This window comes from Vulpes lagopus, chromosome 5 (genome assembly GCF_018345385.1).
Source record: "Vulpes lagopus strain Blue_001 chromosome 5, ASM1834538v1, whole genome shotgun sequence".
Lineage (NCBI taxonomy): Eukaryota > Metazoa > Chordata > Mammalia > Carnivora > Canidae > Vulpes > Vulpes lagopus.
The window spans coordinates 82,659,792-82,687,781 of NC_054828.1; the positions used below are offsets into that span (position 1 = coordinate 82,659,792).

Genomic DNA, 27,990 nt, shown 5'->3' on the forward strand with positions numbered 1-27,990 from the left:
AGATCAATTATTCATTGAATTGACTAATCCCTTTGTAAAAGGAAAAAAGTACTTTAATTGCAAAGTAAATCACAGATGGATCGTGATACATAAGGTGGTAAATAAAAGTACTGAAAGAAATGTGGCGAGTTTTTTTGTTTTCAGTTTCAGAGTGAAGACATCCTTCCCTATCAGGATATTTGATTTCATAAATATTTTTACATACATATTTTGCATAACTGTTTTTAAAAAATTGTTACCTGTGTGATGCAGATGAGTTTTCTTAATATATAAAGTCCTCAAATAAGAAAAACCTCAACAACTGAAAAGATAATAAATTGACAAATATTAAGATAACAGATGTCGAAGAAAGATAGTGTGTAATTAAGCATGTGAAAATCAATGCAACTTTACTCCTAATTAAAGAAATAAAAACTCATACCAGTTTCCATTTCAGATTAGAGTGATTAATAACTTGACTTATCTACTGTGTGTGGAAATGGGAAGCCCCACTCTCCTGTCTATTGATGGGAATATCAATTGATAGAGTTTTCATGCAGGACAATTTAATATTGTTAAATTTCAAATATTTTCTTTTGTCTCAGCAACTACATGTCTCAGAATTTACTTAGGCAGTTCCGTACCCATACAAAGACAAGTATAAGGATGTTTTTTTTCAGTCATTGCTGGGCTAGTTCTTTCCTAATGATATGTTTCTAATGTGTCATTAATATATTTTTCTTTTTAGCCAAAACTGGACAAGCCAAGACATCTGGAGCCAAAGTCAGTAAGTCTTCAGGTATGCTTTTTTACTAGAATTCTAGACATACTAGTTAACTTTAAATTACATAAAAAGTATTAAGCAGGAATCTTGGAGTTCATGTGACAAAATATGTGCTGAATGTACACGAAATGTTTTAAATTTATAGCCATTTAGAAGTTCGGAGAAAGGAGACTTAGTAAACAATGCTCTTTCTTTGTAGTTACTATCAAAATAAGATAATTAAGTGGGAAACAATTTCTCATGATGAGTATCAGAGATAATTCCCCTCTTTTTTATTCAGGTCTCTGTTTACTTTCTTTTATAAAATAGTTCAGATAACACACAGCAAAACTATATTTTCAGTTGTTACAGATTTTAGTGGGGGTTATTTTATGTGTGGTTTTTTTGTTTATTTAAGTAGTTTTCATGCCAAGCGTGGGCCAAGTGTCATGCTTGAACTCACAACCTCTGAGATCAAGACCTGAGCTGAGATCAAGATGCCTAACCAGCTGAGCCACCCAGGCACCCCTCATGGGTTTGAAAGTAGTGATTTTTTTTCTCTTTCCTCTAGCATTATTTTTTCTACTTCTCATTTTTGCTAAATACTAGTTAGTTTAGGGTCATCTTTTTTTTTTTTTTTTTTTAAGATTTTATTTATTTATTCATGAGAGACACATAGAGAGGCAGAGACAGGCAGAGGGAGAAGGAGGCTCCATGCAGGGAGCCTGATGCAGGACTCGATCCCAAGTCTCCAGGATCAGGCCCTGGGCTGAAGGCAGCGCTAAACTGCTGAGCCACCCGGGCTGCCCAGGGTCATCTTTTTGAGTGGCTAGAGATCAGTGTATTAAATTACATTTTCTATAATGGTAGAAAGAGAACGGCTTTGCGTTGGTAAATAACCATTGTTAGTGGCAAATCCAGTATAGTGGTTTCTTCAAAGCAGTAAACCTGAGAGGGTCAGGGAAAGCTAGGAATCTTGTTTTGAGGATGTATTTATTTAGTCAACAGTATTTAGTACTTACTTTTATAGTACATTTATGGGAATTCTGTTGGAGATTTGCTGATAATGGCTGTTAAAGCTGCTTAGCCACCCCTTACCTGTTGGATATTATTTCTATGTATTATTTCCTTAAGTTCTTATACACAGCTAGAAGTAGTAACGTAAATTGACTTGTAATAAGGGATAGTGAAAGAAATGCTTAAGGGCTCTTTGAGGCTCAGTGTGACTCAAGCAGTATGAAAATTTGGGATTGACTAAGAAATAGCTGGTTAGGTGATACTCTGTAAGGATTGGTATTAATCTTTTTGAGCAGAGGTTAGGGTCTATCTTTGGATATAAAGGGTGGATTTATAAATATTTCAGTTGATTTTTGTGCATGTCACTAGTTTTGTGTGATAATTTTTCAAAAGCATAATCATGTTCTTACAAGGGTCCTCTTAAATAATTATAGCAATTGCCACCCTTGTTTACAAGTGGGCAGATGTGCACAGAAACTTACTCATGCCACAAGACTTCACAATTTAATTTGGAATTCAGTTGCTCTACTGACTTCTGATTCTGGGCTTTTTCCTCATAATGCAGCTTTACTAGTTGTTAATGAATCCTAATTTTCAGAGATAAGCCTTATGTTGCTCTCTGAATAGAAAGGGATTTTGCTCTCTGGTGATCTTCTCAGTGACACTTGGATGGTCACAGTCTTTATACATTATCTTTGAATATAAGTAAGAGTAACAAATGTGTATGTACAAAGAAGAGTCAAAGCAATTTAAATAGTTCTGTTCACATAGAGCCCACTAGGAATCAGTCAAAGCAGGCTTTATGTGGCCTAACCATAATGAAAGTGTTCTTGAAGGCTATCCAATCAACTGGGAGCAAAGGAATCTTGGGCTGGGGGGCCAATTTTATTTTATTTATTTATTATTTTTTTTAATTTTTATTTATCCATGATAGTCACACAGAGAGAGAGAGAGAGACAGAGACACAGGCAGAGGGAGAAGCAGGCTCCATGCACTGGGAGCCTGACGTGGGATTCGATCCTGGGTCTCCAGGATCGCGCCCTGGGCCAAAGGCAGGCGCCAAACCGCTGCGCCACCCAGGGATCCCTGGGGGGCCAATTTAAATTTAAATTTAATTTTAAAAGCATTATTGGACTGTTCTTATATCCTTGCAGTTAGTAATTTTGCTTCTTGGTTGATGCGCTCATTCAGAGATTTAACTACCCTGAATGCTATTTTTAAGTACCCCACTGGGGAGGTGAATTCTTACTTTACTGCTACTTTTTTTCCTGAGGAAATTGTCATCATTGCTAGATTTAGAGAATGACCTGTGCCCCAAAATGATAGCATTTTGTTTTGATAAAATGTAGTCTGTCACTCATTCTCTATGAGGTTCCTTGGGGGGGGGGGGGGGATTGTTGATACTAGTTAAATAAGCCAATTTTGACTACAGCTTTTGTGATTTAGGGAAATCAGCGGGTTCTGTAAAATCTGTGGTAACAGTAGCTGCTAAAGGTAAAGCTTCAGTCAAAACAGGTAAGACTTTGGGAAGGAAAGGATTTATTAAGTTTGTACTTAATACTGCCTTGAAGAATATAATAGCCATAATAATTGAAAACAAGTTTTAAATTCATATAATTTGTAGTATCTAATAACTACAAGTAAGAAGTAGATATTTCTTTGATTTTTAAAACCTGACACTTAATGGGGCTTCTATATTTTGGTACATTGGTCTTTGACAGTGTGTGCCATTGCAGATACATTTTGGTGGAGGAGACCTTATTGACAGTATAATTACAGACTGCTCTGTCGCTTCCCCCTACAAATACTTACTTTCCTCCATTTTTAGAACTGTCACTCCTTGCTACCTTCCCCAGCTTGTAAATTTTTATTTGTTACTCCAAAAAATGTTTTTTTCCCTGTTAAAACAGTGTTTCCTCCTTAAAGAAAGAAATGTAACATGTTGAAACTAACATCTGTTTATTAATATATAGGCTAATTTTAAAGAGCCGTTGTAGGAATTATAAAATGTTTTTTGAGTAATTATAATATGCTTCTGCCACGAGGAGAAGAAACCTGTGGCCCGTTAATGGTCATCAACAAGAATTGTGTCTCATTTTAAATTTACTTACTCACTTACTTATTTTCTTTCTTTCTTTCTTTCTTTCTTTCTTTCTTTCTTTCTTTCTTTTTCTTTCCTTTTCTTTCTTTCTTTCTTTCTTTCTTTCTTTCTTTCTTTCTCTCTTTTCTTTTCTTTTCTTTTCTTCTCTTCTCTTTCTTTCTTTTCTTTTCTTTTCTTTTTCTTTTCTTTTCTTTTCTTTTCTTTTCTTTTCTTTTCTTTTCTTTTCTTTTCTTTTCTTTTCTTTTCTTTTCTTTTCTTTTCTTTTCTTTTCTTCTTTTTTCATGTATGAGCAGGAGGCAGAGGGAGAAATAGGCTCCCTGCATAGCAGGGAGCCCTATGAGAGGCTTGATCCTCAGGGTCCTGGGATCATGATCTGGGCCAAGGGCATATAACCTGACTGAGCCATCCAGAGGCCCTTTAAATTTACTTTTAATCTTACTGGTAAATAGATATAAGTGGAAATGATAAATATATGGAAAAGAACTGCTTTTATAATAAAGTTGGACTACATTACTTACATATATTAGTATGAGACACACTAAATGATTGAACACATCCCTAGAATAATCATTCACTTCTACTTTTAAAAGCAAAATCTAGTGGAAAGAAGTCTCTAGAAGTCAAAAAGGCTGGCATTGTCAAAAACAAAGACACCAGTAAACCGGTGATTGTACCAGGTAAGTTTTAAATGCTTTCGTTAAGTGCTCTCTTTAGATCTTGGTGTACATTTTAAGGTTTATTTGGAAATTATTGCTTTAAAATCTTCAAAGGGATTGTTTTGTTGATTTTCAAAGCAACTCCTTTTTTTTTTTTTTTTTAAAGCAACTCCTATATTAGCTTTGACTTAATTCAGGTCAGTCTAGGGAGACTTATAGTGACAAAATAAACTAATTTAAGTTCCTGTTTAGAGATATTAGTTTAATTATATCAGTGTGTTCTTCTAGACTATTAAAGCAGACTATTTCATGCAGAAAACTCTGAAATAAAGACCAGTATGGAAATCAAAGCCACTGAAAATAATGTTAAAGAAACTGTTTCAGGTAGGTCAAAATTTTTTTATTTTGTTTCATCTTTAAAGATAGAAAATTAAATTTTAAGAAAATAAGGTGTTTAATTTTCTATCATATATACATATTTTTTAAAATATCAGGCTCATACCTAAGTGAAATTTAAAATATTATGATTCAGATCTTCACTCTGTCTCTTGATTATTCTGAAATTTAGCTCTTAGAAGGAATAAAATGAAGCATTATTTAAAAGCCAGTGTTACTTCTGTAGCTATTTCCTTCTTAAATTTCTAGTATTTTGTCAGTTGTGTACATTTTCATGCAGCTACTATTTAATCCATTGTGGGAAAAGTGGGATCTTGATAAATCAAATACATCTGCATGAATTCTTACCTTATTTTGTATCTTAAGAAGCTGCTGTGGAGGCTACAGAAAATGAACCAGTTAACAAGGTCAGTTTTTACATTTTACTTATTTAAAAGCTTAGGAAATTTTGACACAATATATTTTTATTGTAAACCTACTAAAAATTGTACAGGATTTGGCATGGTGAAAAGTCTGTCATTTGTAACTTTATTTTTTAAGTGTTATTACTTCACCTTAGGTTTTTTGTTTTTTAAATGGGGTATGGGGGCTGAGGGAAAGTAAGCAGGCTCCAAGGTGGATCTCAGGACCCTGAGATCATCCTGAGCCTAAATCTGGAGTCAGAAGCTTAACCAATCGAGCTATCCAGGCACCCTTGTCATATATGACTTTTTAGATAGGATTTGAGTTGCAGAGTAAGTCATAAATGTTTAAGTGCAGATTATCAATAAATGTACATGTTTTTGAGGTTTACCTTTTACAGAGAAAAAAGTTTAGGCCAAATGGGTTTTGACTAGAAAAACAGGTTGTCAAATCAGAACCAGTAGAATTTTATGAAATCTGCTTTACTTTTTTCTTAGAGGCAAATGGGAATTAAGTTAATATTTAGAATACCAGTTGTTCTGTGTGTTTTTAGAATAGGAAGTGGAATTTGAAGTTCAATTTGAAGGGCATGAAGCTCACATTGTTTTCCTGTGGTTACCTTTGTCATTATGAATGTATTAGCATCTTGTTAATTTAGATTTTACTGGTTAAGATCTTGAAATCATGCACATGCTAAACAATTTTTGACTGGTAGATTCATTCTTCGAGAGTAACTAGTATGTCTTAACTATTTTGTTTTAGGAAGAATATTTTAAAGCACAAATAGATTGCCTTAAAGGACTTCAAAAGTAACCATTTATGAACACAATTGACATAGTTAAAAATCATTCTCAACTGATTTATGAAAATTATAACTTCCTTCTCCTCCGCCCCAGCCTTTTTTTTCCAAAAGAAAAGTGACAAGTTGTCCAGTTTAGTATACCTTTGGGGATTTTCTCAAAATCCAGTAAAGGAAAAACTGGCATTGATGGAATCATCCTAAAGAATTGATCTGAGAGAAGAGAAGGCAGAAATGAAAGTATTTACTTTGTAATGGTGATGAGGTTGTAGGGAAAGGTTCCTAAGGGAAACTTTAATTTTGCTTGAAAGATTATTTCATTCAGCAAGATAAAAGGATATGCTTTGTTTTGGAGCTTGGGGATGTTAGCATCACACGACACAGAAATGGCAGCTAGTACATGAAGGAGTTGTTGTCAGAGATAAACTGGTGTTTTTAAACTTGTATTTTTGTTTACTTTTATTATCTTATTATTTTTACTTTCTCTTAAGATTTTATTTAAGTAATCTCTGTACCCAGTTGTGGGGCTTGAACTCACACCCCAAGATCAAAACTCACATGCTCCCCTGACTGAATCAGCCAGGTGCCCCTTAAACTTGTATTTTTAAGCAGTGGTTGAAAAAGAGAACTAAAAGCCCTAAGTGACAGATGGTATGACTGAAATTATGCTATGTACTCAGAGAGAGGAAATTTGCATTTTGTTTTGTTTTTGAGGTTCAGACCAGCCTTCTTAATTGGTAAGATTTAGTATTAAATGCAGTTTAAATACTATTATACCTTGATCTGCAGCATAAATTTAAATAAGTATAAAGTAAGCAGTTAAAGAAATTTGAATGTCAACTCTTAAATTTGTTTTGAAGGAAACAGAGGAAATGTGTGTGGTACTTATTTCTAATTTGCCTAATAAAGGATATTCTATAGAAGAAGTTTACAACCTAGTAAAACCATTTGGTGGTTTAAAGGATATTTTGATTTTATCATCTCATAAAAAGGTAAGCGTTGATAATAGCTGTTCATATGTCTGAAGCACATTTTGAAATACATTAAGTTCACAAAACTAAAAAGAAAGGGTTTAAAAGAAGCACCTCAAAAAATTAAGCCACTCATGCTAAGGGATTTTTTAAATATAAAATAGATATCCCGTATTTAGTGTTATCCTAAATGATTTGACATAGTTTTCATCATGGGGAGGATGGCGCACTAAATGTGTCAAAATTTTGCTCAAAATTTTAGTCTAAAGGAAATGTTTTATGTCTTTACTATGTTAATGATACAGAGTTTTATAACAACTTATAGCACTTTTTTACTAATATTCCTGCTGTTTCACCAATTGCACACAAATGGGAAGTAACCATTCTCAAACAAAGATGTCATCAGTAGTACTTAGAATAACCTAGGTTATTATCTATGTTTTAAATTTTCAGTAATAAGTACATACTATTTTTGTCATTTTAAAACAAAATGTATAATTCATAATAACCTGTGGAAGATACAGGGAGTGAGATTTCAGGAAAGTGTAAATAATGGAAATACCACTCAGGTGGCTTAGTAGTAGTGTTCTTCTATTAGGAGTTGGTCACTAGAGAAGAGATCTTTGAGAGTAGGATATGTGTTTGATGGCAGTCAGAGCCGGTGTGCTTAAGAAAACAGTAGAAGAGAGTGAACACAAGTGAGTTATATGTAGTTTCACATAATGTTAAAAGTAGATTGAGTGGTTGTACAACTTTATAAATTACTAAAAACCAATGAATTCTACACCTTTATAGGTGAACTTTATGATATGTAAATTATATTTCATTAAAGCTGTTTCTATTTAGAGACAAGAATAAAAGGAATGAGTTTTTTAATAGAATAATTTTTTTATGTGACAGTACATTGAAATACAGGGAAATTGTGCGAATCTGTAAATGAATAATTCAGATTCATACTTTGTATCATATACCAAAGAATAAGAAGATACATTAAATATAAAATCCAAATTGAGAAAGTGGATAGTATTATCTGCCCAGTTTTGATTAGAGTAGAATTATTAACTATTTGGAGATTTAATAGTTTTTAAGATATTAAGTAGAAAAATACCAGATTCAGTCATATAAAGATTTGTGAATTAAAATTAACATAAGCAAGATATAAATTAAAAATTTAAATTATATTTGTAAAAGAGAAAGATTCATTATGCTGTAAAATATTAAAAGTTCAATAAATAAATTGGCAAATGACACAAATAGATAATTCCTTTAAAAAAGAATTACAACTATGAAGAAATATATATGAAAGATATTTACCTCAATATCAGACATAGAGAAGAATGTTCAACCTATTTATTTACTCAGGGATGAAAATTAAAACTGAAATGCATGGAACTATAATTTTATAATTAGGAAAACAAAATTAAAAATAACTTGGTAATCATTACACATTTCTTTGGTTCTTTCAATTTTCTTATTTCTCATATTTTACTAATCATTAAATTTAGTTACTTAAATATTTATTAAATGTCTACTGTGTGTTAAATACTGCTTTAGGTACTAAGGATATAGGGATGAATAAGATAAATACAATTTTTCCTTAATGCCATTTACTGGAATGTCCCGTCTTGTTTCTCTCTTTAGTATTGCCTAATGAGCTCATTCATTATTTCTTCCTTATGGTTGTAATACTCTGAGTCTGTTGGCCTCACTTCGGAGGAATGCATTTTTTTATCTTAATATTTACTAAGCTACTCAATTTACTTGTCTCTTAAGAATTAAATTTTTTCAAGAAAAAGTAACTTAAATTTAAGACATTTATTTTTCTTGTCTTATAATTTCTATTTTCAAAGGTATTTATGGAAATTAATAGAAAATCTGCAGAATCTATGGTAAAATTTTATACCTGCTTCCCAATATCAATGGATGGAAATCAACTCTCAATAAGTATGGTTCCGGAAAACATGAATATAAAAGATGAGGTAACTAATAGACTTGGTATCATTTTTACTAGAAAATTATAAAATTTTTAAATCGGATTTATTGTGGTCACTTATGCTTTCTAGGTTGTATCTTCAGGTTACATGTTTTCTCTGAGACCTTGAGGAAGTTTCTTCCTGTCCCTTCACAGTCTCCCATCCCAGTGTTTGAGATTTACTTCCTTATTGAAGGAATCTAACCTCTCATGTATGTCAGAGTGGGAAAAAAGTTGAAAACTGCTGTCTGTAAATAACTCTCTATTCTTATTTTACTCCTGTTATCTGTCCTTCAAACTAGAACTCCAGATGTTACTTTAATTTTTCTCTAATTTCTCACAACCAGTCACTAGGTCTTGTATTTTTAAATCATAAATATTTCTGTAATTCATTCCCTCTATATCCCGTCCATCATTGCTTCGTTTCTTGAAACTCCAACTAAAGTAGTTCTTTATGTCTCTTGCCTTTAGTTTTGTCTCCCTTAAAACCTTTCTCCATGAAGTAATGAGACTGACATAAAATTTAAATCTGTTCAAAGTCAGTCGACTTAGGAACCCTTCGTTGTTTCTTTGTGGCATACAAACATTTATTATCAACTGCTTCATAGAAGTATGAAGTATGAAGCGGAATTATTAGACTCTCTAGAGGAAGGTGGAAATGCATGTTATTTGAGAAAGCCTTCCATGGAGAATCACTCTGATGTAATTGGTGGAATTGTTTTATGTATGCCATTGTTGAAAAGAGAAAAAAACTTAAGAACCAGACTCTCCTAAGATAAAGTTCCTTTCTTATACAGGTAAACCATCCATTAGCTAGCCTTTCCCAGGCTTTGACATTTTTATCTCATGTCACTCTTAGTCTTCTTTATAATCAACAGCACTAAATAACTGTACATTAAATATTGTGTACTGTTGTGGTTTTTTTTTTACTAGCCTACATTTCTGTTCTTCCTCATTCTCTATTTTGCTCAGTTAACTTTTTGTTTTATAGTTTGAATCCTCTTATTGTCTGCCAAGTTAAATCTCTTATTCCCTGTATGTGAATTTGAATGTCTTCCCCTGACACCACTTTATTAAATAATTTTTTTAAAATTTTTATTTATTTATGATAGTCACACAGAGAGAGAGAGGCAGAGACACAGGCAGAGGGAGAAGCAGGCTCCATGCACCGGGAGCCCGACATGGGACTCGATCCCCGGTCTCCAGGATCGCGCGCTGGGCCAAAGGCAGGCGCCAAACTGCTGCGCCACCCAGGGATCCCCGACACCACTTTATTAAACTTGAATTCGCTTAGGGGAATAAGAAGAATTAGTGGGACTTGAGGGGTGCCTGTGTAGCTCAGTCAGTTAAATGTCTGTCTTCAACTCAGGTCATGATCTCAGGGTCCTGGGATCAAGCCCTGTGTTGGGCTCTCTGCTCAGTGGGGAGTCTGCTTCTCCATCACCTTCTACCTCTTCCCCCCTGCTCATGCTCTGTCTCTCTCTCAAATAAATAATGCTTATTCATATAGGTTATTTTATTATAAATCTTGACTAAGCATATGAATGACGAAGACTTAATCTTCACTTTCCCTCTATTTTGCCTTTGTAGGAAGCTATATTTACAACCTTGATTAAAGAAAATGATCCAGAGGTAAGTTTTGCATTTGATAAGTTAAATGCCTTTGTACACTTGTTTAAATGATGGAAACATTGGTTATTCACCTGTTACAAGTCTATTGGTTTTAAAATATTGAGGTAATGATGAGGGCATATGATTGAATGAGCACTGGGTATTATAGACATCTTATCAATCACTGAACTCTACCTCTGAAACTAATGTTGTAATTAACACTATATGTTAATTAGAATTTAAATTTAAAAAATACTGAGGTGATGAAAGTATCAGATGGATCTCCTCTTGGTAAAAATAAGAAATAAAGGGTCATGGTACTCCTTACTGTGAAATATTTTCTAGATACTGGAGCCATATTAAGTAGCTTAAGTATATATTAAATGTTTTAGGGTAAATATTATGTTGATAGAAGAAAGATTAAACCTCTTGTTTTTAGTATATTGTTCCATCGATTACTCAAATCTAAAACTAAAATCTCACTGTCTTCACTCACATTTTCTTATTCCTGGGAGAGGATATCATCTGATCTCTGAAAAATTAAATTATTATTAATGTGTGTTTTGTAGTTTGATACTTCAGCTGTGTTTCTCTTTTTCTATGCTGTCTCTTAAAAAAAAAAAAAAAAACTACAGGCGAATATAGATAAAATTTACAATCGATTTGTACATCTTGATAACTTACCAGAAGATGGACTTCAGTGTGTGCTTTGTGTTGGACTTCAGTTTGGAAAAGTGGATCACCATGTATTCATGAGTAATAAAAACAAGGTAATGGGTCCTTCCTATTTTAGCTGTATGTTCTGTAGAGAATATATGACTGAGGGTTTGTAACTTTTAATCCATCTTGAAAACTGAAGCACCCATCAACATCATTCCTTAACTATGATAGATTGGCATATTTTCTCCTGGGCTGTAATAAGGAAGAGATTATTACTTTCTCCTCAGAACTCCTAGTATTTTGTTTTTGTTTTAAGATGTATTTATTTTTAGAGAGACAGTAAGCAAGAGCAGTGAGAGGAGCAGAGGGAGAGAGAGAATCTCAAGCAGACTCTCTGCCAAGTGGGAATCCTGACATAAAGTTTGATTCCATGACCCTGAGATCATTATCTGAGCCAAAATCAAGTCAGACACTCAACCAGCTGAGCCACACAGGCACCCTAAAAGTCCTAGTTTTAACAGGAAATTAAACTTGCATGGACAAAGCCTCTAGTTCATCTAGCCTTAACTACCTTTGTGACTTTGGCTGAGTTAGCTTATACTTTTAGTTAGTTCTTACTTGTAAAATGAAAAAAGGTGTTATCAGGTAGGTATTTTTCTGAAGTCCCTTCCAGCCATAAAGCACATAGAGAGTTAGGGTTTTTTGTTTAGTTATGCAGAAAGAAGTATAAAATGATGATCCCTCACTTCATGGTATGGCGGCTTCCTTCCTTAAAAGAAATTGTTAACTTCTTTACATTTGCCCTTTGTTTTATTATTTATTTATTTATTTATGATTTTATTATTTTATTGATTATTCGTAAGAGACACACACAGAGAGAGGTGGAGACACAGGTAGAGGGAGAAGCAGGCTCCGTGCCGGGAGCCCGATGTGGGACTTGATCCTGGGACTCACGCCCTGGGCCAGAGGCAGGCTCTCAACCTCTGAGCCACCCAGGCATCCCTGTGTTTAATATTTAATTCAGATACTTATCTATTAAAAATCAATTTTGAGCAAACATATTACTTAGAAAGGTAGCATTTCATATCAAAGTTGATAGTGTGTGCTTCAGAAAAAGTACCTAATTCACTAAAGTAGATAGTAATTTCTTTTACATGCTTGTAACTGATTCTTAGAACATGTTTGAGCATGTTTGATACTTAAGAAATAGTGTGACATAGGAGGGAAGGGAGATGACAGGTGGCATAAGAAATTTTGAACTTTTATTTAGATATATTTAATCCTCTAATAGATATTTTTAAGTTTATTAAAAGTATCTATCATACTTTTCCATTTTGCCTGGACTTTGCAGCATTTTGAGGATTATTTTCTCTTGCTTCCTTTGAAATGAAGATTAACCTTACCTTTGTAATCACATTTGAGATCTGGAAGAAAAATCTATCTCTTCTTTAGAAAAATTTAAAATGTTTTTATTGTGCTAAAATATATGTAGCTAAACTTGCTGTTTTAACCATGTTTAAGTATCCATTTAGTGGCATTAAGTATATTCATGTTGTAATACAACCATCACTTGTCCATCTCCAGAACTTTATCTTTCCATTAAACAGTAATTCCTCGGGCAGCCTGGGTGGCTCAGCAGTTTAGTGCCGCCTTCAGCCCAAGGCGTGATCCTGGAGAATCCGGGATTGAGTCCCATGTCGGGCTCCCTGCATGGAGCCTGTTTCTCCCTCTGCCAGTGTCTCTGCCTCTCTCTCTTTCTGTGTCTCTCATGAATAAATAAATAAAATTTTTAAAAACTATATAAAAAAGTAAACAGTAATTCTTCTGTGTCTCCTTCCTAGTGCCCGACAACCACCTTTCACTACTCTGTCTCATATGAATGGAATCTTATAATATTTGATCTTTTGTGATTTGGCTTATTGCACTTAGCTTAATGTCTTCCAGCGTGTATTGGGACATATATTAGAATTAACTTCCTTTTTAAGCTGAATAATAATCCATTGTTGGCATATACCAGATTTTGTTTACTTATCCATTGATAGATACTTAGGTTGCTTCTACCATGCTGGTATGAACATGGGTGTACAAATGGCTGTTTATTTCCTGTTTATAGTTCTTTAGGGTATATAACACAAAGTGAAATTCCTGGAGCATATGGTAATTCTACTTCAGTTTTTTAAGGAACTACTTAATATTTAATTTTTGGGGGACAGCCCAGGTGGCTCAGCAGTTTAGTGCCGTCTTCAGCCCAAGGTGTGACCCTGGAGACCCGGGATCGAGTCCCACATCAGGCTCCTTGCACGGAGCCTGCTTCTCTCTCTGCCTGTGTCTGTCCCCCCCCACCCACTTTCTGTCTTTCATGAATAAATAAAATCTTAAAAAAAATTAATACTCTTTAAAAAATTAATATTTAATTTTTCTTTATCTTCTCCAAAGGCAATTCTTCAGTTAGATAGTCCTGAATCTGCTCAGTCAATGTATAGCTTTCTGAAACAAAATCCCCAGAATATAGGCGACCATGTATTGACATGCACATTATCTCCAAAAATGGACTCATCAGAGGTAAGATTCTTTTCTATCAACTTTTGTGCCTTTAGAAAAATGAAGAAAGTGTAAAGGTCATCCTTCCAAAACTAGATGATGTACTCTGAAGGAAATTTCAAGAATCATTCTTGGAGAGTAGCCAAACTAGTACTGAGTTTAGATATTCTTTCTTTTTTTAAAGATTTGTGTTGCAATCATGACTCCAATTTTCATGGTTTATGGAGCAATGTAAATTTGTCTAAATTACAATAAATTGAGTAGTTTTGAAAAATGTAGCATATTCATTCTGATACTTGTTATTGACATATGTGTAGAATGATTTCTATATATCTAACATCATAATTCTCTCAAGAGTACAGAATCTACTTCAAGTCCAATTTTGCCTACTCTTGATAGAAGTTTATTTATTCCTTTCTTTAATTTATTATAAACTCTTGTGTAAGACATAAGAGTTTACAGATTATTGACTTACACAGTAATACATGCATGAAAACTAATCCACCTTTGAAAGAATTAGATTCAAACTCAGATGTTTTCTTTTTCTAATAGTTTATTTGTATCTCCATAACAGGAGGTAAATAATGGGGCCTATATTTGGTGTCTGCTTGTTTTCTGTTAATTAATATGCCAAAAATCTTGTGCTAGCTCAAGAAAAAGAAGATTCCATTATCCAAAACCAAATTAAATAGAGTATCTTATAAGTAAAGGCATTGTGATATGTATTGATTTTTTTTAAAGATTTATTTATTTATTTTAGAGAGAGAATGGAGTAGGGTGTGGGTGGGAGGGACTGAGAGAGGAGAAGAGAGAAAATCCTCAGATTCCTCACTATCCGTCTCACGACCCTGAGATCATGACCAGAGGTGAAATCAAAGAGTCAGGGCAGCCCCGGAAGTGCAGAGGTTTAGCACCGCCTGCAGCCTATGGTGTGACCCTGAAGACCTGGGATCGAGTCCCATGTCGAGTCCCACGTCGGGCTTCCTGCATGGAGCCTGCTTCTCCCTCTGCCTGTGTCTCTGCCCAGCCCCCCCCTCCCCTGAATAAATAAATAAATCTCAAAAAAAAAAAAAAAAGAGTCAGATACTTATCTGACTCAGCCCCCCAGGTACCCAATGATAGGTACTCATTTCAGCACAAATTTGAGTGGCTTGTTTAACCTGATAATTTCAGAAAAAATTTGAATGTTTTTAGCACTTTTTTTCTCAACAGAACATTGTATTCTTAAAAATTTGTGTTTTTGATATTTTGAAGTACTTTGTTCAGAATTATTGTAAACACTGACAATACAGAATTTTTCTCCTAAAAGTGTAGTCCTAGATTTTTGGACTTAAACAAATGAAAATTCTAGAAAACATCTGCCTGAATGATACTTTACTTCCCAAGTTTTAACTCAGAACCTTATTCTTATGGCTTATTAAATTGAAAAACACATTGTTTTACTGTAGACTTAGCCTCACACCTAATAAGATAGCTTCATAATCTTGAGAATGTCACATAGTGTCTATTATATTCATTCAACAAATGATAAATTGTTGGTTGAAACAGGTAAACCAATTTCAAGGTATTATAATGGTCTATATGAGAAGTAATTAAAGACTAAGCTAGACTAGGAAATGGAAATAAATTCTGTTCCCAAATTTCTTAAATTACAGTTTTTAATTTACCACCTTTATAATGAGCTAATTAACACTCTCTATTAGTCTTTGACACCCCCCCCCTTCATTTTTTACTTTTAATATTACTTATGTAGGTGTACATTGCAACTTTTAGTTATATAACTATAATTACTCTTCATATGAAGCATGAAGGCTTAATTTTCAGTACTGAAAATCAATATGTTTTTGTTTTTTAAAGATTGTATTTATTTATTCATGAGAGAGGCAGAGACACAGGCAGAGGGAAGAGAAGCAAGCTCCATACAAGGAGCCCCATGTGGGACTCAATCCCAGGAAATCTGGGATCAGGCCCTGAGCCAAAGGCCGACACTCAACTGCTGAGCCACCCAGGCATCCCAATATCTGTATTTTTATATCTTGATTCAGAAGATACTACAGAATTCAGTAGTTTGAGAGTGGGTCTGTAAAGAAGGAAATAGAATATCTGTCCATAACTTGTACATTTGGAGGTCACTTTCTTACATTCCCATTCACTTTTCAAAATGATGCTGTTTTTGTTTTCCTCAGTGTTTGGATTATGGCTTTCCTCTACATTTGTGGTGGTGCAGGTTTGGGAGGTGGTTGTTGAGAGGAAAAGGAAAGGCTGTTTTCATGTTAATCAGGTCGTTAATTACTGTTTGTTAATAGAATCTACTTTCTTGTTAAAGTTCCCTGTTCTAGGGGGATCCCTGGGTGGCCTAGTGGTTTAGCACCACCTTCAGCCCAGGGTGTGATCCTGGAGACTCAGATTGAGTCCCGCGTCGGGCTCCCTGCATGGAGCCTGCTTCTCCCTCTGCCTGTGTCTCTGCATCTCTCTCTCTCTGTGTCTCTCACGCATAGATGAGTAAAATCTTTAAAACAAAACAAAACTCCCTGTTCTAAATTTATGGCCATTTGAAGATTTTATTTATTTATTCATGAGAGAGACACAGAGAGGCAGAGACATAGGAAGAGGGAGGGGAAGCAGGCTCCATGCAGAGAGCCTAATGCAGGATTCGATCCTCAGACCCTCAGACTCGGGATCACACCTGAGCCAAAGGCACACGCTCAATCGCTGAGCCACCCAGGCGTCCCTGCTCTTACATATTTCATTGATAATTTATCTTGATGGAGAATTCTGTGCTCAGATTGTTTTTCCTTTCATTGTTTTTAACCTGTATTTTTTTCAAGATTTTATTTTTAAGTAATCTCTACCCCCATCATGGGGCTCAAACTGACAACTCCGAGATTAAGAGTTGCATGCTCTGCCTACTGAGTCACCTAGGCACCCTTTAACCTATATTGTTAAGGAGGAGGCTGATTTTAATCATACCATTATGTATTCTATTTTTTTTCCTTTGGAAGCTTTTAGCATTTATTCATTGGTTCATTAAACAAATAGCTGTCTAATACCTCTTCTATGCTAGCATTGTCTTAGACATTGGACTACATTGATAAACAGAAACAGAAGAGTTGCTGTCCCAGTCCTCGAGGAGCTTATATTTTAGTGGCGAAGACAGACTGTAAAAGATTATACATACACACACACACACACATGCAATGTCAGGTGGTAAAAAAATGTTATGAAGTGTTACGGAGACTAATCAAGATATAAAAAGGGTAGAGAGTAATGGATGGGAGGAAATGTATATTTTAGAGTGGCAGGGATAGCACCTCTGAGGAATAGTTATTTGAGACCTGAGTGAAGTAGGAGAGCAGGCACTACCATAACAAGGAGAGGAGGTTTTTAAACAGAAGAACAAGTGCTAAGCCCTTCTAAGTCCTTAAGGACATGGATTTGATGATTTAGGAACTCTTAAGGAGGATCAGTGTGGCTAGCCTAGTGAGCAAGGTTTGCCTTGGTTTGGGCCTTACTTCATATATCCTGCTTTAAGAGCACTCAGTGGATTCATAAAGATGAGTGTGTTCCTTCACCTGAAGAAGGTCTTCCTCTTATTATTTCTTTGATTATTTCTTCTCTTTAAATTTTAATGTTCTTTCAGGAGGTAACATCTATACCGGTTTTGTGGAGTATTTCAGTTGTCTGAACTATCTTCAGTCCATTTTGTATGCTTATCTTGCTCTCTGTTGTGCATTTATTTTTCTCTTTCATTATCAATAAAGAGCCAAGTTGGCTAATACAGGTATCTGGTATAGATTTCCTCTGCTGTCACACTCACACAAGTCCCCATAAAGGTTTTCCCATGAAGGGGAAGACTGCTTTTAAATACTATGGATGGGGCTTATCAACTGCCATCTTTAATTTTGGTTATGTATCATTACAGTGTAGATTGAATACCCAACAAAATGCCCCAGTAAAGAAAGCCTTTACTCTGGGACTCCTATAACCACACCAGAAACCCTTTCTAGGCACATTATTCAATTTCTTTTTTTTTTTTCTTTTAAAGATTTTATTTATTCATGAGAGACACACAGAGAGAGGGAGACACATAAGCAGAGGGAGAAGTAGGTGCCCGTGAGGAGGCCCCAGGATCACACCCTGAGCCAAAGGCAGACACTCAACTGCTGAGCCACCCAGGCGTCCCTCAATTTCTTTCAAGTTTAGTTTTCAGATTTTAATATATCTAGAGAAAGATACTTCTGAACTCAGAGCACACGTGATTCCCAGAGAAAAAGTCTACAGCTAGTGTGTGTGTGTGTGTGTGTGTGTGTGTATGTGTGTGTGTGTGTGTGTGTGTGTGTGTATAAATAAATGCTTGGACCAATGCTTGGTACATAGGCATTAAATTTTAATTTCTCCTTCTATTTTGGGCCCTAGGACATTGCATTTTTGGTGGTTCAATATATTTTTTAAAGGATTATTATTAGAGGTGTCTGGGTGGCTCATTCAGTTAAGCATCTGACTCGTGATCTCAGGTCAGGTCTTGATCTCAGGGTTGTGAGTTTGAGCTCCTGGTAGCCCATCATGGAGCCTTTAAAAAAAAAATATTGTTAAATTTTGTTCAGCACTTCTAGGTGTTTGGAGTAGAAAGCTTTTTAAGTCACCTCATCTCCCTTTTTAAATAACAATTGCACGATGAAGCTGTTGATATTTCAGGTTGACTTTTTATTCTTGGGAGAAAAAACAGTATTACCAAGGTTTTAAAGTTAAAAAATTTTTTTTAAAGTTTTTATCTATTTATTTTAGAGATAGAATGGGAGGAGGGCCAGAGGGAGAGGGGGAGAGAATCTCAAGCAGATTCCTCACTGAGCACAGAGCCTTACTTAGGGCTTTATCTCAGGATCTCTGAGATCATGACCTGAGCCGAAACCAAGAGCCAGATGTTCAACAACTGTACTACCCAGGCGTCCAAAAAAGTTTCTTTCTTATATCAACATTAAGGTGACATTTTTCTCATTAATTGCTCTGTATCAGCCTCTATCACCTAACTTAGGGCTTTTTATCTAATGAGAAAATAATTCTAGAACCTGATAGTTATGTGGATACTGAAAACTAACTGTTTGATATATTTTTAAGACATTGTCTTGTTTTTTTAGCTTAGATTTTAAGAACTAAGAACACTGCATTGAATAGTTAAATATTTAAATTCCAGTAGAATAGTCTCTAATGAAATGTGGAATTGTGTTACAGGCTCAAGCTGACAAAGACCCAGAACTAGGAAAAGAAAGGTATGTTGCTTAAGTTTGCTAACATTTTTGCATAGCATTTAATTATTGAACTTTGTTTCTGTATTTTATGGTAATTGCTTACTTGTAGCAAAAATGTTTATATCTTTCATGTCCATTTTGTGTGTGTGTGTGTGTGTGTGAGTGTGTGTGTATGAACATTAGGGTAGGGTGTGTGTGTGTGTGGTTTTTTTTGACTATTGACCTAGCGTTGTTTTGTTTTTTAGTCTCTTTCAGGTATTTACTGATTTTTAAAGAAAAACTGAATTCGTAAACAGTTTGAATTAAATACATAAATATGACTTCTTTATGAAATGTTTTCATAGACTCTTGAACAACTCAACTCTTAACAGTATTATGTTGTTAGATTTTTCTATTCCAAAATAGCTAAACATAGTAATAAAATTTTAATTATTTTGTATGATCTTTTAAAATTTCACTGACTTCAAACCAAAAAGATAATCAGTATGTATCTTGATACTTTTTGAAAACAGCTAGAGTGGGGGAACAGAATATTTATAAAGCAAAATAAAGTATGAAAGCTTGGACAAAAGATGAAAGCTGTTCTTCGGTGTATACACAAACTAATGACTAACAGCCTTGTCCTGACCACATGTAGTACACCCACTTTTTAGTAACTTTCTCATTCTGATGAATACCACCTTTATCACCACCTTTGCGCACCAGTTAATAACCTTTTTACTACTCTTCATTGGAAATAACTGATTTAGAATTCTTTCCCCTTTTTAATACTTAGTGATTTGTTCTTGTTTAGAGTCAATGTAGTAAGAGCTTATAAGTTTGAAAGAGCATTTTGAAAGTGTTTAAATATGGAATGCTTGTTTTATTTGTTGCACTAATTTTAAGATACCTGAAAAGCAGGATGTCTTACGGATTTTTCTTAGTAATTCTTAAATGAGGCTTTTAAGTGATAAAGATGATTAAGAATGCTTTAAAATATGGTGGTAACTTTAAGCAATTAGGTCTGCTGTATATGCCAGCACGGAGTTTTTTTTTTTTAAGTCATACATCCTTATACATGTCTAAGAAGTAATACTAACAGTACTGTTTGACGTAAGAGCCCACAAAGGGCAATAAGTGATAATAGATAGACCTATGGTTTTTCCACAGTAACCCTGGCTGGTTAAGTGAGTAGGTTCATCCAAAAAATCATTTTATATATATCATTTGACATACTTTCAGATCTGCAAGAGCAGCTGTTGTCTGTGTTCTGGTCAGTTTTTTCCTCTTTACCTTGACTTACCAAAGATTCTTAATGAGTTTACACAAGTCATCTATTATGGTAATCTTATAAAATTAATTTTAAAAATTCTAGTACTAGTAATTTCTGTTTTGCAGTCAGTTTTTTCTGACTTACATGACATTAGATAAAAAGACGTGGATGATGCCTGAATAGTTCACATTTCTTTATTGAAGTATACTGATCCTGGGAAAATACTGGTGCTTGTTTGTGTTGTTTTTGTTTTTGAAGCTCTTGCAGGTGCAAATTCATCATGAATATGATCTTTTTGTTTATAATTAGTGTAAAGTACTTAAATGTGTTTCCTATTTAAAAGAAACCTCCTAAAAAAATAAAATAAAAAATAAAAGAAACCTCCTAAAAAAATTTTTAAAAAATAAAAGAAACCTCCTATGGATATATTAATAATATTCTACATTTTGTCTGTTTCATCCCCTCCCATGTAAATCTTATTTACTTATCATGTGATTAAGGCTCTGAATAAGGATGCAAGATGCAGTTTTCTCATCCCCTCCCATGTAAACCTTATTTACTTTATCGTGTGATTAAGGTTCCAAATAAGGATGCAAGGATGCAAGCCCAGTGGCCCTCTAAAATAAATACTAATCTTTCAGTATTGTTGAATTGCAGTCTAAAGTTTCTCAGAAAGTATAGGGTATGGTATTAACCTTTGTTCTCATACCCAGCTTTTTTTGAGTTTTGAAAGCCTGGTATTATTGGAGGATGGAAGTGGGTCACGGGTTTGGAAATTAGATACCTATATCCCGAATGCCTTCCCTCTTTCTTTTTTGTGCATTTCCCAAAATACGACTGCGTTTTCCTTTATTTCTAAAAGACTGTTGTTGGTTTTTTTGGGTTTTTTGTTTGTTTGTTTGTTTGTTTATTCATGAGAGGCAGAGGCAGAGGGAGAAGCAGGCTCCAGGCAGGGAGCCGATGTGGTCCAGGATCATGCCCTGGGTCGAAGCCAGGTGCTAAACCGCTGAGCCACCCAGGGATCCCCAAGACTGTGGGGGTTTTTTTTGTTTTTTTTTGTTGTTTGTTTGTTTTTGTTTTTGTTTTTGTTTTTTACTCTGGTGTTTAATAATTTCATTTATTTGACATCTCAAACTGACTTTCCAGGCTAACCTGATGACTGCAGAAAGCTTTTTCCCATATTAGAAAACTAGATACTATCTTTCGGTAAATGAATTTTGTGAAGAAAGCACTTTAATTTTTTTTTTTTTTTTTGCACTTTAATTTTAAAAGACAAACTCACACAAACGTCACATTAAGCCATTTTTTCAAGTAGGTCCATGCTCTGATTGAAGTATGAAACTTCACAGTGATTCATTTTGTATAAAAGAATAGCTTTTTCTATTGACAAACTGTAAATATGGTAAAGGGGAAGGACTTGCTGTATTCTAGAGCCAGGAATGAAAACCTTCATTGTTATCCTTCTAGCTGTGTAGTTTGGTGCTTTTGTAACCCTAATTTATAAAGCCTTTAGGGTTATTGGTGCAGTTCTGTAATGAGGCAGGAATTTGAATTTAATCTTCATTATTGGAAATGAGTCTTACAATTAAAAAAATGAAAACTTACATTTGAGAAATATTACATAACTGCTGTAATTGAATGTCAGAACTTTTTCTTATCTTTGTCATATTTGTGCTTGGCCACAAGTTTGACTTTGACTAGTTCTAAGAATTTGGAACATTTAAAATCAGCCGTTGGTGTTTTTTAATATAAGGGATGTAAATAATGTCAAATAAAAAGTTTTAAACCCTTTCAGTATACAAAGGAAGCTTATACAAAGGAGTAGACTACATACTGATTAAGGTGTATGGTTACCAACTGTTGAACTTAAATAATTTCCTCAAACTCTGCCTCTATAACTTTTCGTCAAGAGGTGTTTCTCTGATCTCTTAGATCTCCTTAACCATCTTCTACGGGGAAGGACCAGTGTATTGGTTCAAATGATTGGACCCTTATAGCATTTACTTTTTCCAAAATTTTGAAATATTAACATCTTAGGACACAGATACACATCATCTTGCACAACTAAAGGATATTATGGCCACTCTTTGAGAAGCATGTTAAAAGGGTATCTCATCTTCTCCTTCCTTGAAAACTAGGAGGAAAAAAAACCAATATTCTTTATTATGAAGTGTTGATAGGGCATCACTTTCTGATGTCTTCCCCTAACCTGCTGCTTCTAGCATAATAAGGGAATGTATTTGTTAAATTTGATGATTTGTGTTGATAGCATGCTGGACATTGTTTTGGAAGCTAAGATTTTCCTTGTCACTCTTCAAGATAACCTCTGATCTGTGGAACATTATAAAAATTTATTCTGTCTCAAAGAAGTTTGAATTATAGAATCACACACTTGTTTACTTTGGATTTGGGAGGACAACAGTGAAATAAGATCAATTGCATATACTTGCCATGTATTTTCTTCATTTCTTCTGAATAATTTTACTTAAAACTTTAAATTACATATTGGAATTCTAAATTATTCTCTGTAACTGGGAAGATTTCTTTGACTATATATTGAATATATATATATATATATATTCTCAAGTAGCCAAAGGCACCTACTTTATGTTAAGGTGATTCTATCAGTTTTGCCTCTGACTTTAAATCCAGTAACTTGCAAAGAAAGTTTTCTTTTAGGTCTTATAAATACAGTTCTTGGGAAAACCAAATCGGTCTCACATATTTAAAAGAAAAAAAAAAAAAAAGTTGACACAGTTAAGAGTATAGCCCTTGCCCTTTCTCCCTATGTGTTTCTGTTCATTTTAGGTAAGATTCACTTAAAGTTTTAAATTTCAATACATGGGCTATTAGTTTCATTGTAGAACTGTACATGTATTTATTGTTTCAATAACCACTATTGGGAAGATCTTAATACTTCAATCTTAATACTTTGAGATGTCTCCGATTCACATTCAGCTCATGTTTAGTACAAACGTGACACAGAAGGAAAAAATCGATTATAAGGATTATATCAATGGTCATAATTTTGCCATTATTTCCTTTGAACTAAAAAAGAAATCTTCAATGCAGTGGAGGGTCTCTTACAATTTTATATTGTTTACATATTTATGTCAAAACATCTTAACCATTTTAATGCCGATTGGCTGGATTTCCCAGTGCTTATTACTAATGCATCAGGAAGTCTTAACAATTGGCATCAACAGGATTATTTATAATGGTTGAATTCTCATCATAGTTTGATTTTTGTTTGTGTTTTGTTTGTGTTCTTTTTGTTTGTTTTTAAATACTTTTAGCCCTGACTTGAAAAACTGTCCAGTTGATGAAAGTGAGGTGCAAACAACAGCTGATAGTCTCTCTGTTAAACCTAGTGAGATTGAAGAAGAAACTGTTCCCAACATTGAAACAGAAACTTCTGGACAGCAGGAAGAACTTTGTGAGGAAGAACCTGAAAAAGCACTATGTGACTCTGACTTTGCTATTGAAACATTGGGAGTTGAAACTCAAGAAGAGGTCAAAGTGGAAATTCCTCTTGTGGCATCCACTCCAATCAGTATTGAATTATTCACTGAAAATATAGAGGAGTGTGTTTTAAATCAGCAGGTGTATACTAATGACTTTGAGAAGGAAGAGGCAGAAATTATTAACCCTGAAGCAGAATTATCAACATCTGACAGTGCAATTATAGAAGAAAGGAACATCAAAGGAATTCTAGAAGAACCTCCATCTGAAGCAGATTTCTTTTCAGGGATTACACAGTCTATGATAGAAGCTGTAGCTGCAGTGGACAAACACGAAACTGTTTCAGAAATAGTACCAACTACTTGCGTTGTGGCCTTAGCATCAGGAATTTCCACTGGGGATGAGAAGGCAGTGAGCAAAAAGGGAATTTCTGAGAAAAGTAACATGGATGAAAAGGAGGAAAATGAATTTAATAGTAAGGAATCCAGAATGGATCTGCAAATAGGAACAGAGAAAGCCGAAAAGAGTGATGCTAGGATGGTTGCAGAGAAGTTGGAAAAGATTGTGGCAGCAATGAAAGAAAAGCCTGCAGAAAATGCTGTGACCAAGGCATATCCAAATAAAGGAATGGGTCAGGCCAATAAGCCTGATGAAACTAGTAAAACCAGTATGTTGGCTGTATCAAATACATCTAGCACTAAATCAAGCATCAAAGCTGGTATGGTCTCTTCTCCAAAGGCAAAAGCTACAGCTTCAAAATCTGAAAACCAGAAAAGTTTTCTAAAGTCTGTACTCAGAGATCAAATAAATGCTGAAAAGAAACTTTCAGCCAAGGAATTGGGTCTCCTTAAACCAAGTGCCAGGTCAGGCTTGGCTGAAAGCAGCAATAAGTTGAAACCCACTCAGAGTGGTGTTACCAGAGGTGGCAGTGGAAGGATCTCAGCCCTGCAAGGCAAAGATTCTGAACTGGATTACAGGGATATTACAAAACAATCTCAGGAAACAGAGGCTAGACCTTCCGCCATGAAACGGCATGACAGCAGCAATAAGGTGAGGAGGGTAGGAAGAATGGTTCAGTGTACCTTTGAAAATGAGTAGCTCTGCTGTTGTAGCTTTGGAGTAGGAGATGTAATCTTGTTTTGTATTTTCATCTCCTCACTCCACCCCTAACCTCCTATTTCTCTTAATGATTTCACTGATTTAAGCCAATAGACATTTAAAATAATGTAATTAACAGGTTTGAAAAGCATTATTTGAATAAAATGTGGTCAGAAATACAAGTGTTGTTTTTTTTTAAAAAAAAGTCTGCAGTGACTCATGAGGTGATTTACCACTCTGATTCTGAATGGGAAACTGTTTTCTCTTTTAAATTGAAGCTTCCTTTATCAGCTTACTGATTGCCCAACTTAGATTTGTGGGTATACAGAAGAAAAGATCAGTAAAACCAAATTTACCTACAACTTACAGAGATGATGCCTATGTTAAAATGATTGTTGACTTAGTGTGGTATCTGTTAACTATTTGCATAATTAAATGTGTTTGGATATTGTTTGGTGTCTGTAATCTTTTTAAAAAAACATTAATAACACAGCTGTAAATTCTATTTCTCTGTATTTTTTACTTAATATTTCAGACTTTGGCTGGGCAGAACACTAAGAATCCTAAAAGCACCACTGGTAGAAGTTCAAAATCTAAAGAGGTAAGAAACAATTCACTAACATTAATAAGCTTTCTATTCTATCCTTCCACAGAAGAGTTCATCTGTTTTATAACTAGTGTCTCTCCTATAATAATCAATTTGATACATACAGAGCAAGAGACAGGCACGAGATATTTTATTTAAGGCTCTACCACTAATTTGTTTTTTTATCTTGAGCTAGGCTAAATGGTTTTTGTTGATGGTGCAGGGCAAAAAGTTACACAGGTGCAGGAAGGGGGGGAATTAGAGTAGGAAAATCCCTCCAATCTCCTATTGACAGCAATGGGTGATAAACATAATAAAATTATATATGTTAAAGGAGACTAGTGGTTGACCAGAGTCCTTGCCATTTTGTGGAACTTCCAAACAGGTGGTCCTTTTGAGATGGCTCAAATTAACCTAACTGATTGGGTTCTGAGATTTACTTTCCTGGTGCTAAGTTCTCCTGCCAAATAAACATGGTATTTTTATTGTTGTTGTTCGATATTTTAGATTCCTACCATTCATAGAATATTTTTTTAGTCATCTTATCGGGGCATGGAGATATGTTAGTAGTTTAAGAAGTAAAAGAAGTAAGGATAATGTTTCTATTGGTTTAATAAGTTGATAGTATAAATGTTTATGTTTTTCCGCCCCCCCCCCCAAGTTATGGATATATGTTCTAATGTCATTATAAATGCTAGTAATTAATCATTGAAAGCATTCTAAATTTGTAGGAGGCCTGCTAGGAATTTTTTTTTCTTTAGTATTGGCACCATTTTTCAAATTACAGAGACTGGTTTTTTTTCAAGTATAGTTATATTTGGCAGTAAGTCATATTTAGTACGAAATTTTCCAAACAACTTTGTCCAGCTAGAAATTTTATGTTAATGTTATATATCTTAATTGGTCGGTGGTGTAATCTAGTTAGCAATTTACTTTCTAGCTACATTTGAGGTGTTTTTTTAAATATCCATTAAGTTTTCTAGAACACTTGTTAAATATTTAACAGAACAGTAATTTTTTTATATTATAGTTTGATAAATTCTTTACTTCATTTGATAAATGCTTTAAATGTTTATGCTTCATATATCAAAACTTATACATTATTTAGGAAATGTAATTTTAATTGAAATTAAGTATAGGTGGAATTAGGTTGGCATTCTTAGGATTTTACCTTTGGTATTGTTTACTTTGTGAATTGGAGCTAATTCATTTGTGGGGCTTTACAAAATAACTTCAGGAATAGGAAACTTCTTTGTACTAGAATTCTCACAGATGGTATTTCATGCACATTTGCTGAGACTGTTTGGAACATAACAAGTTACCAGTAATTGGTTCTATTCACAGTTTTTAATCTTTTCCACAGGAACCATTATTTCCATTTAATTTGGATGAATTTGTCACTGTGGATGAGGTTATAGAAGAAGTAAATCCTTTTCAAGCCAAGCAGAACCCACTAAAGGGAAAAAGAAGAGAGGCTTTCAAAAGTACCCCTTCCTCTGAACTTAACTTAAAGAAGAAGAAGGCAAAAACTTCTGCCCCTCGTGTTGTTGAGGGGGAATTATCTTTTGTAACATTGGATGAGATTGGGGAAGAGGAAGATGGAGCTGCACATCTAGCACAAGCTCTAGTCACTGTGGATGAAGTAATTGATGAAGAAGAAATAAATATGGAAGAAATGGTAAAAAATTCAAATTCACTTCTTACATTAGATGAGTTAATTGATCAAGATGATTGCATTGCCCACAGTGAACCTAAAGATGTTACTGTACTGTCAGTGGCTGAAGAGCACGATCTCCTCAAACAGGAACGATTGGTAACCGTGGATGAAATTGGAGAAGTTGAAGAGCTACCCCTAAATGAGTCAGCAGACTTAAGTTTTGACACTTTAAATATGAAAGGAGATGAGGGAAGTACTGGAAGGGATCCCATTGGGTTCATTTCTTCTCAGATGCCTGAAGACCCTTCTACTTTAGTTACTGTAGATGAAATACAGGATGACAGCAGTGACCTGCATTTAGTGACTTTGGATGAAGTAACTGAAGAGGATGAAGACTCTCTGGCAGATTTTAACAACCTTAAAGAAGAGCTTAATTTTGTTACTGTTGATGAAGTTGGAGAGGAGGAAGATGGAGACGGTGATTTAAAAGTTGAGTTAGCACAAAGCAAAAATGACCATCCCACAGATAAAAGAGGGGATAGAAAAAAGAAAGCTGTGGACACAAGGAAGATGAAACTTGAAGCCTTGTCCCAAGTTGGTCCACTAAGTGAGAATGCTATGGAAGAAGACCTAAAAACCATGATTGAAAGACACTTAGCAGGTAGATACTTAGGGGAGGTAATTTTTCTGCTTTATGTGGGGATTATATTTAAAATTCAAAAAATAATATTACAACATGAGTCATAATTTTCCATGTATTGATATAAGAAGTCAACAAATAGTGATGCATTGCCAGTGATATTTTCCAAAGAAATGTGTGC

At 34.5% G+C, this 27,990-nt stretch overlaps 1 protein-coding gene across 7 annotated transcripts in view; it reads left to right on the forward strand.

Moving 5' to 3' along the window:
• The window catches only part of ZNF638 (zinc finger protein 638), a 79,827-nt gene that overhangs the window by 45,717 nt on the left and 6,120 nt on the right, over positions 1-27,990 (forward strand). For 5 of the 7 annotated variants that reach the window (XM_041754719.1, XM_041754716.1, XM_041754712.1 and 2 more), the window contains 14 exons: positions 728-778; positions 3,206-3,274; positions 4,451-4,537; positions 4,832-4,900; positions 5,279-5,319; positions 6,974-7,105; positions 8,935-9,063; positions 10,647-10,688; positions 11,303-11,437; positions 13,764-13,889; positions 19,098-19,135; positions 23,663-24,878; positions 25,462-25,527; positions 26,876-27,830. In XM_041754719.1, the coding sequence (XP_041610653.1) occupies positions 728-778; positions 3,206-3,274; positions 4,451-4,537; positions 4,832-4,900; positions 5,279-5,319; positions 6,974-7,105; positions 8,935-9,063; positions 10,647-10,688; positions 11,303-11,437; positions 13,764-13,889; positions 19,098-19,135; positions 23,663-24,878; positions 25,462-25,527; positions 26,876-27,830 (3,156 nt within the window). The remainder of the gene's footprint in view (positions 1-727; positions 779-3,205; positions 3,275-4,450; positions 4,538-4,831; positions 4,901-5,278; positions 5,320-6,973; positions 7,106-8,934; positions 9,064-10,646; positions 10,689-11,302; positions 11,438-13,763; positions 13,890-19,097; positions 19,136-23,662; positions 24,879-25,461; positions 25,528-26,875; positions 27,831-27,990) is intronic. The other 2 variants (XM_041754717.1, XM_041754714.1) reach the window with 2 other exon arrangements.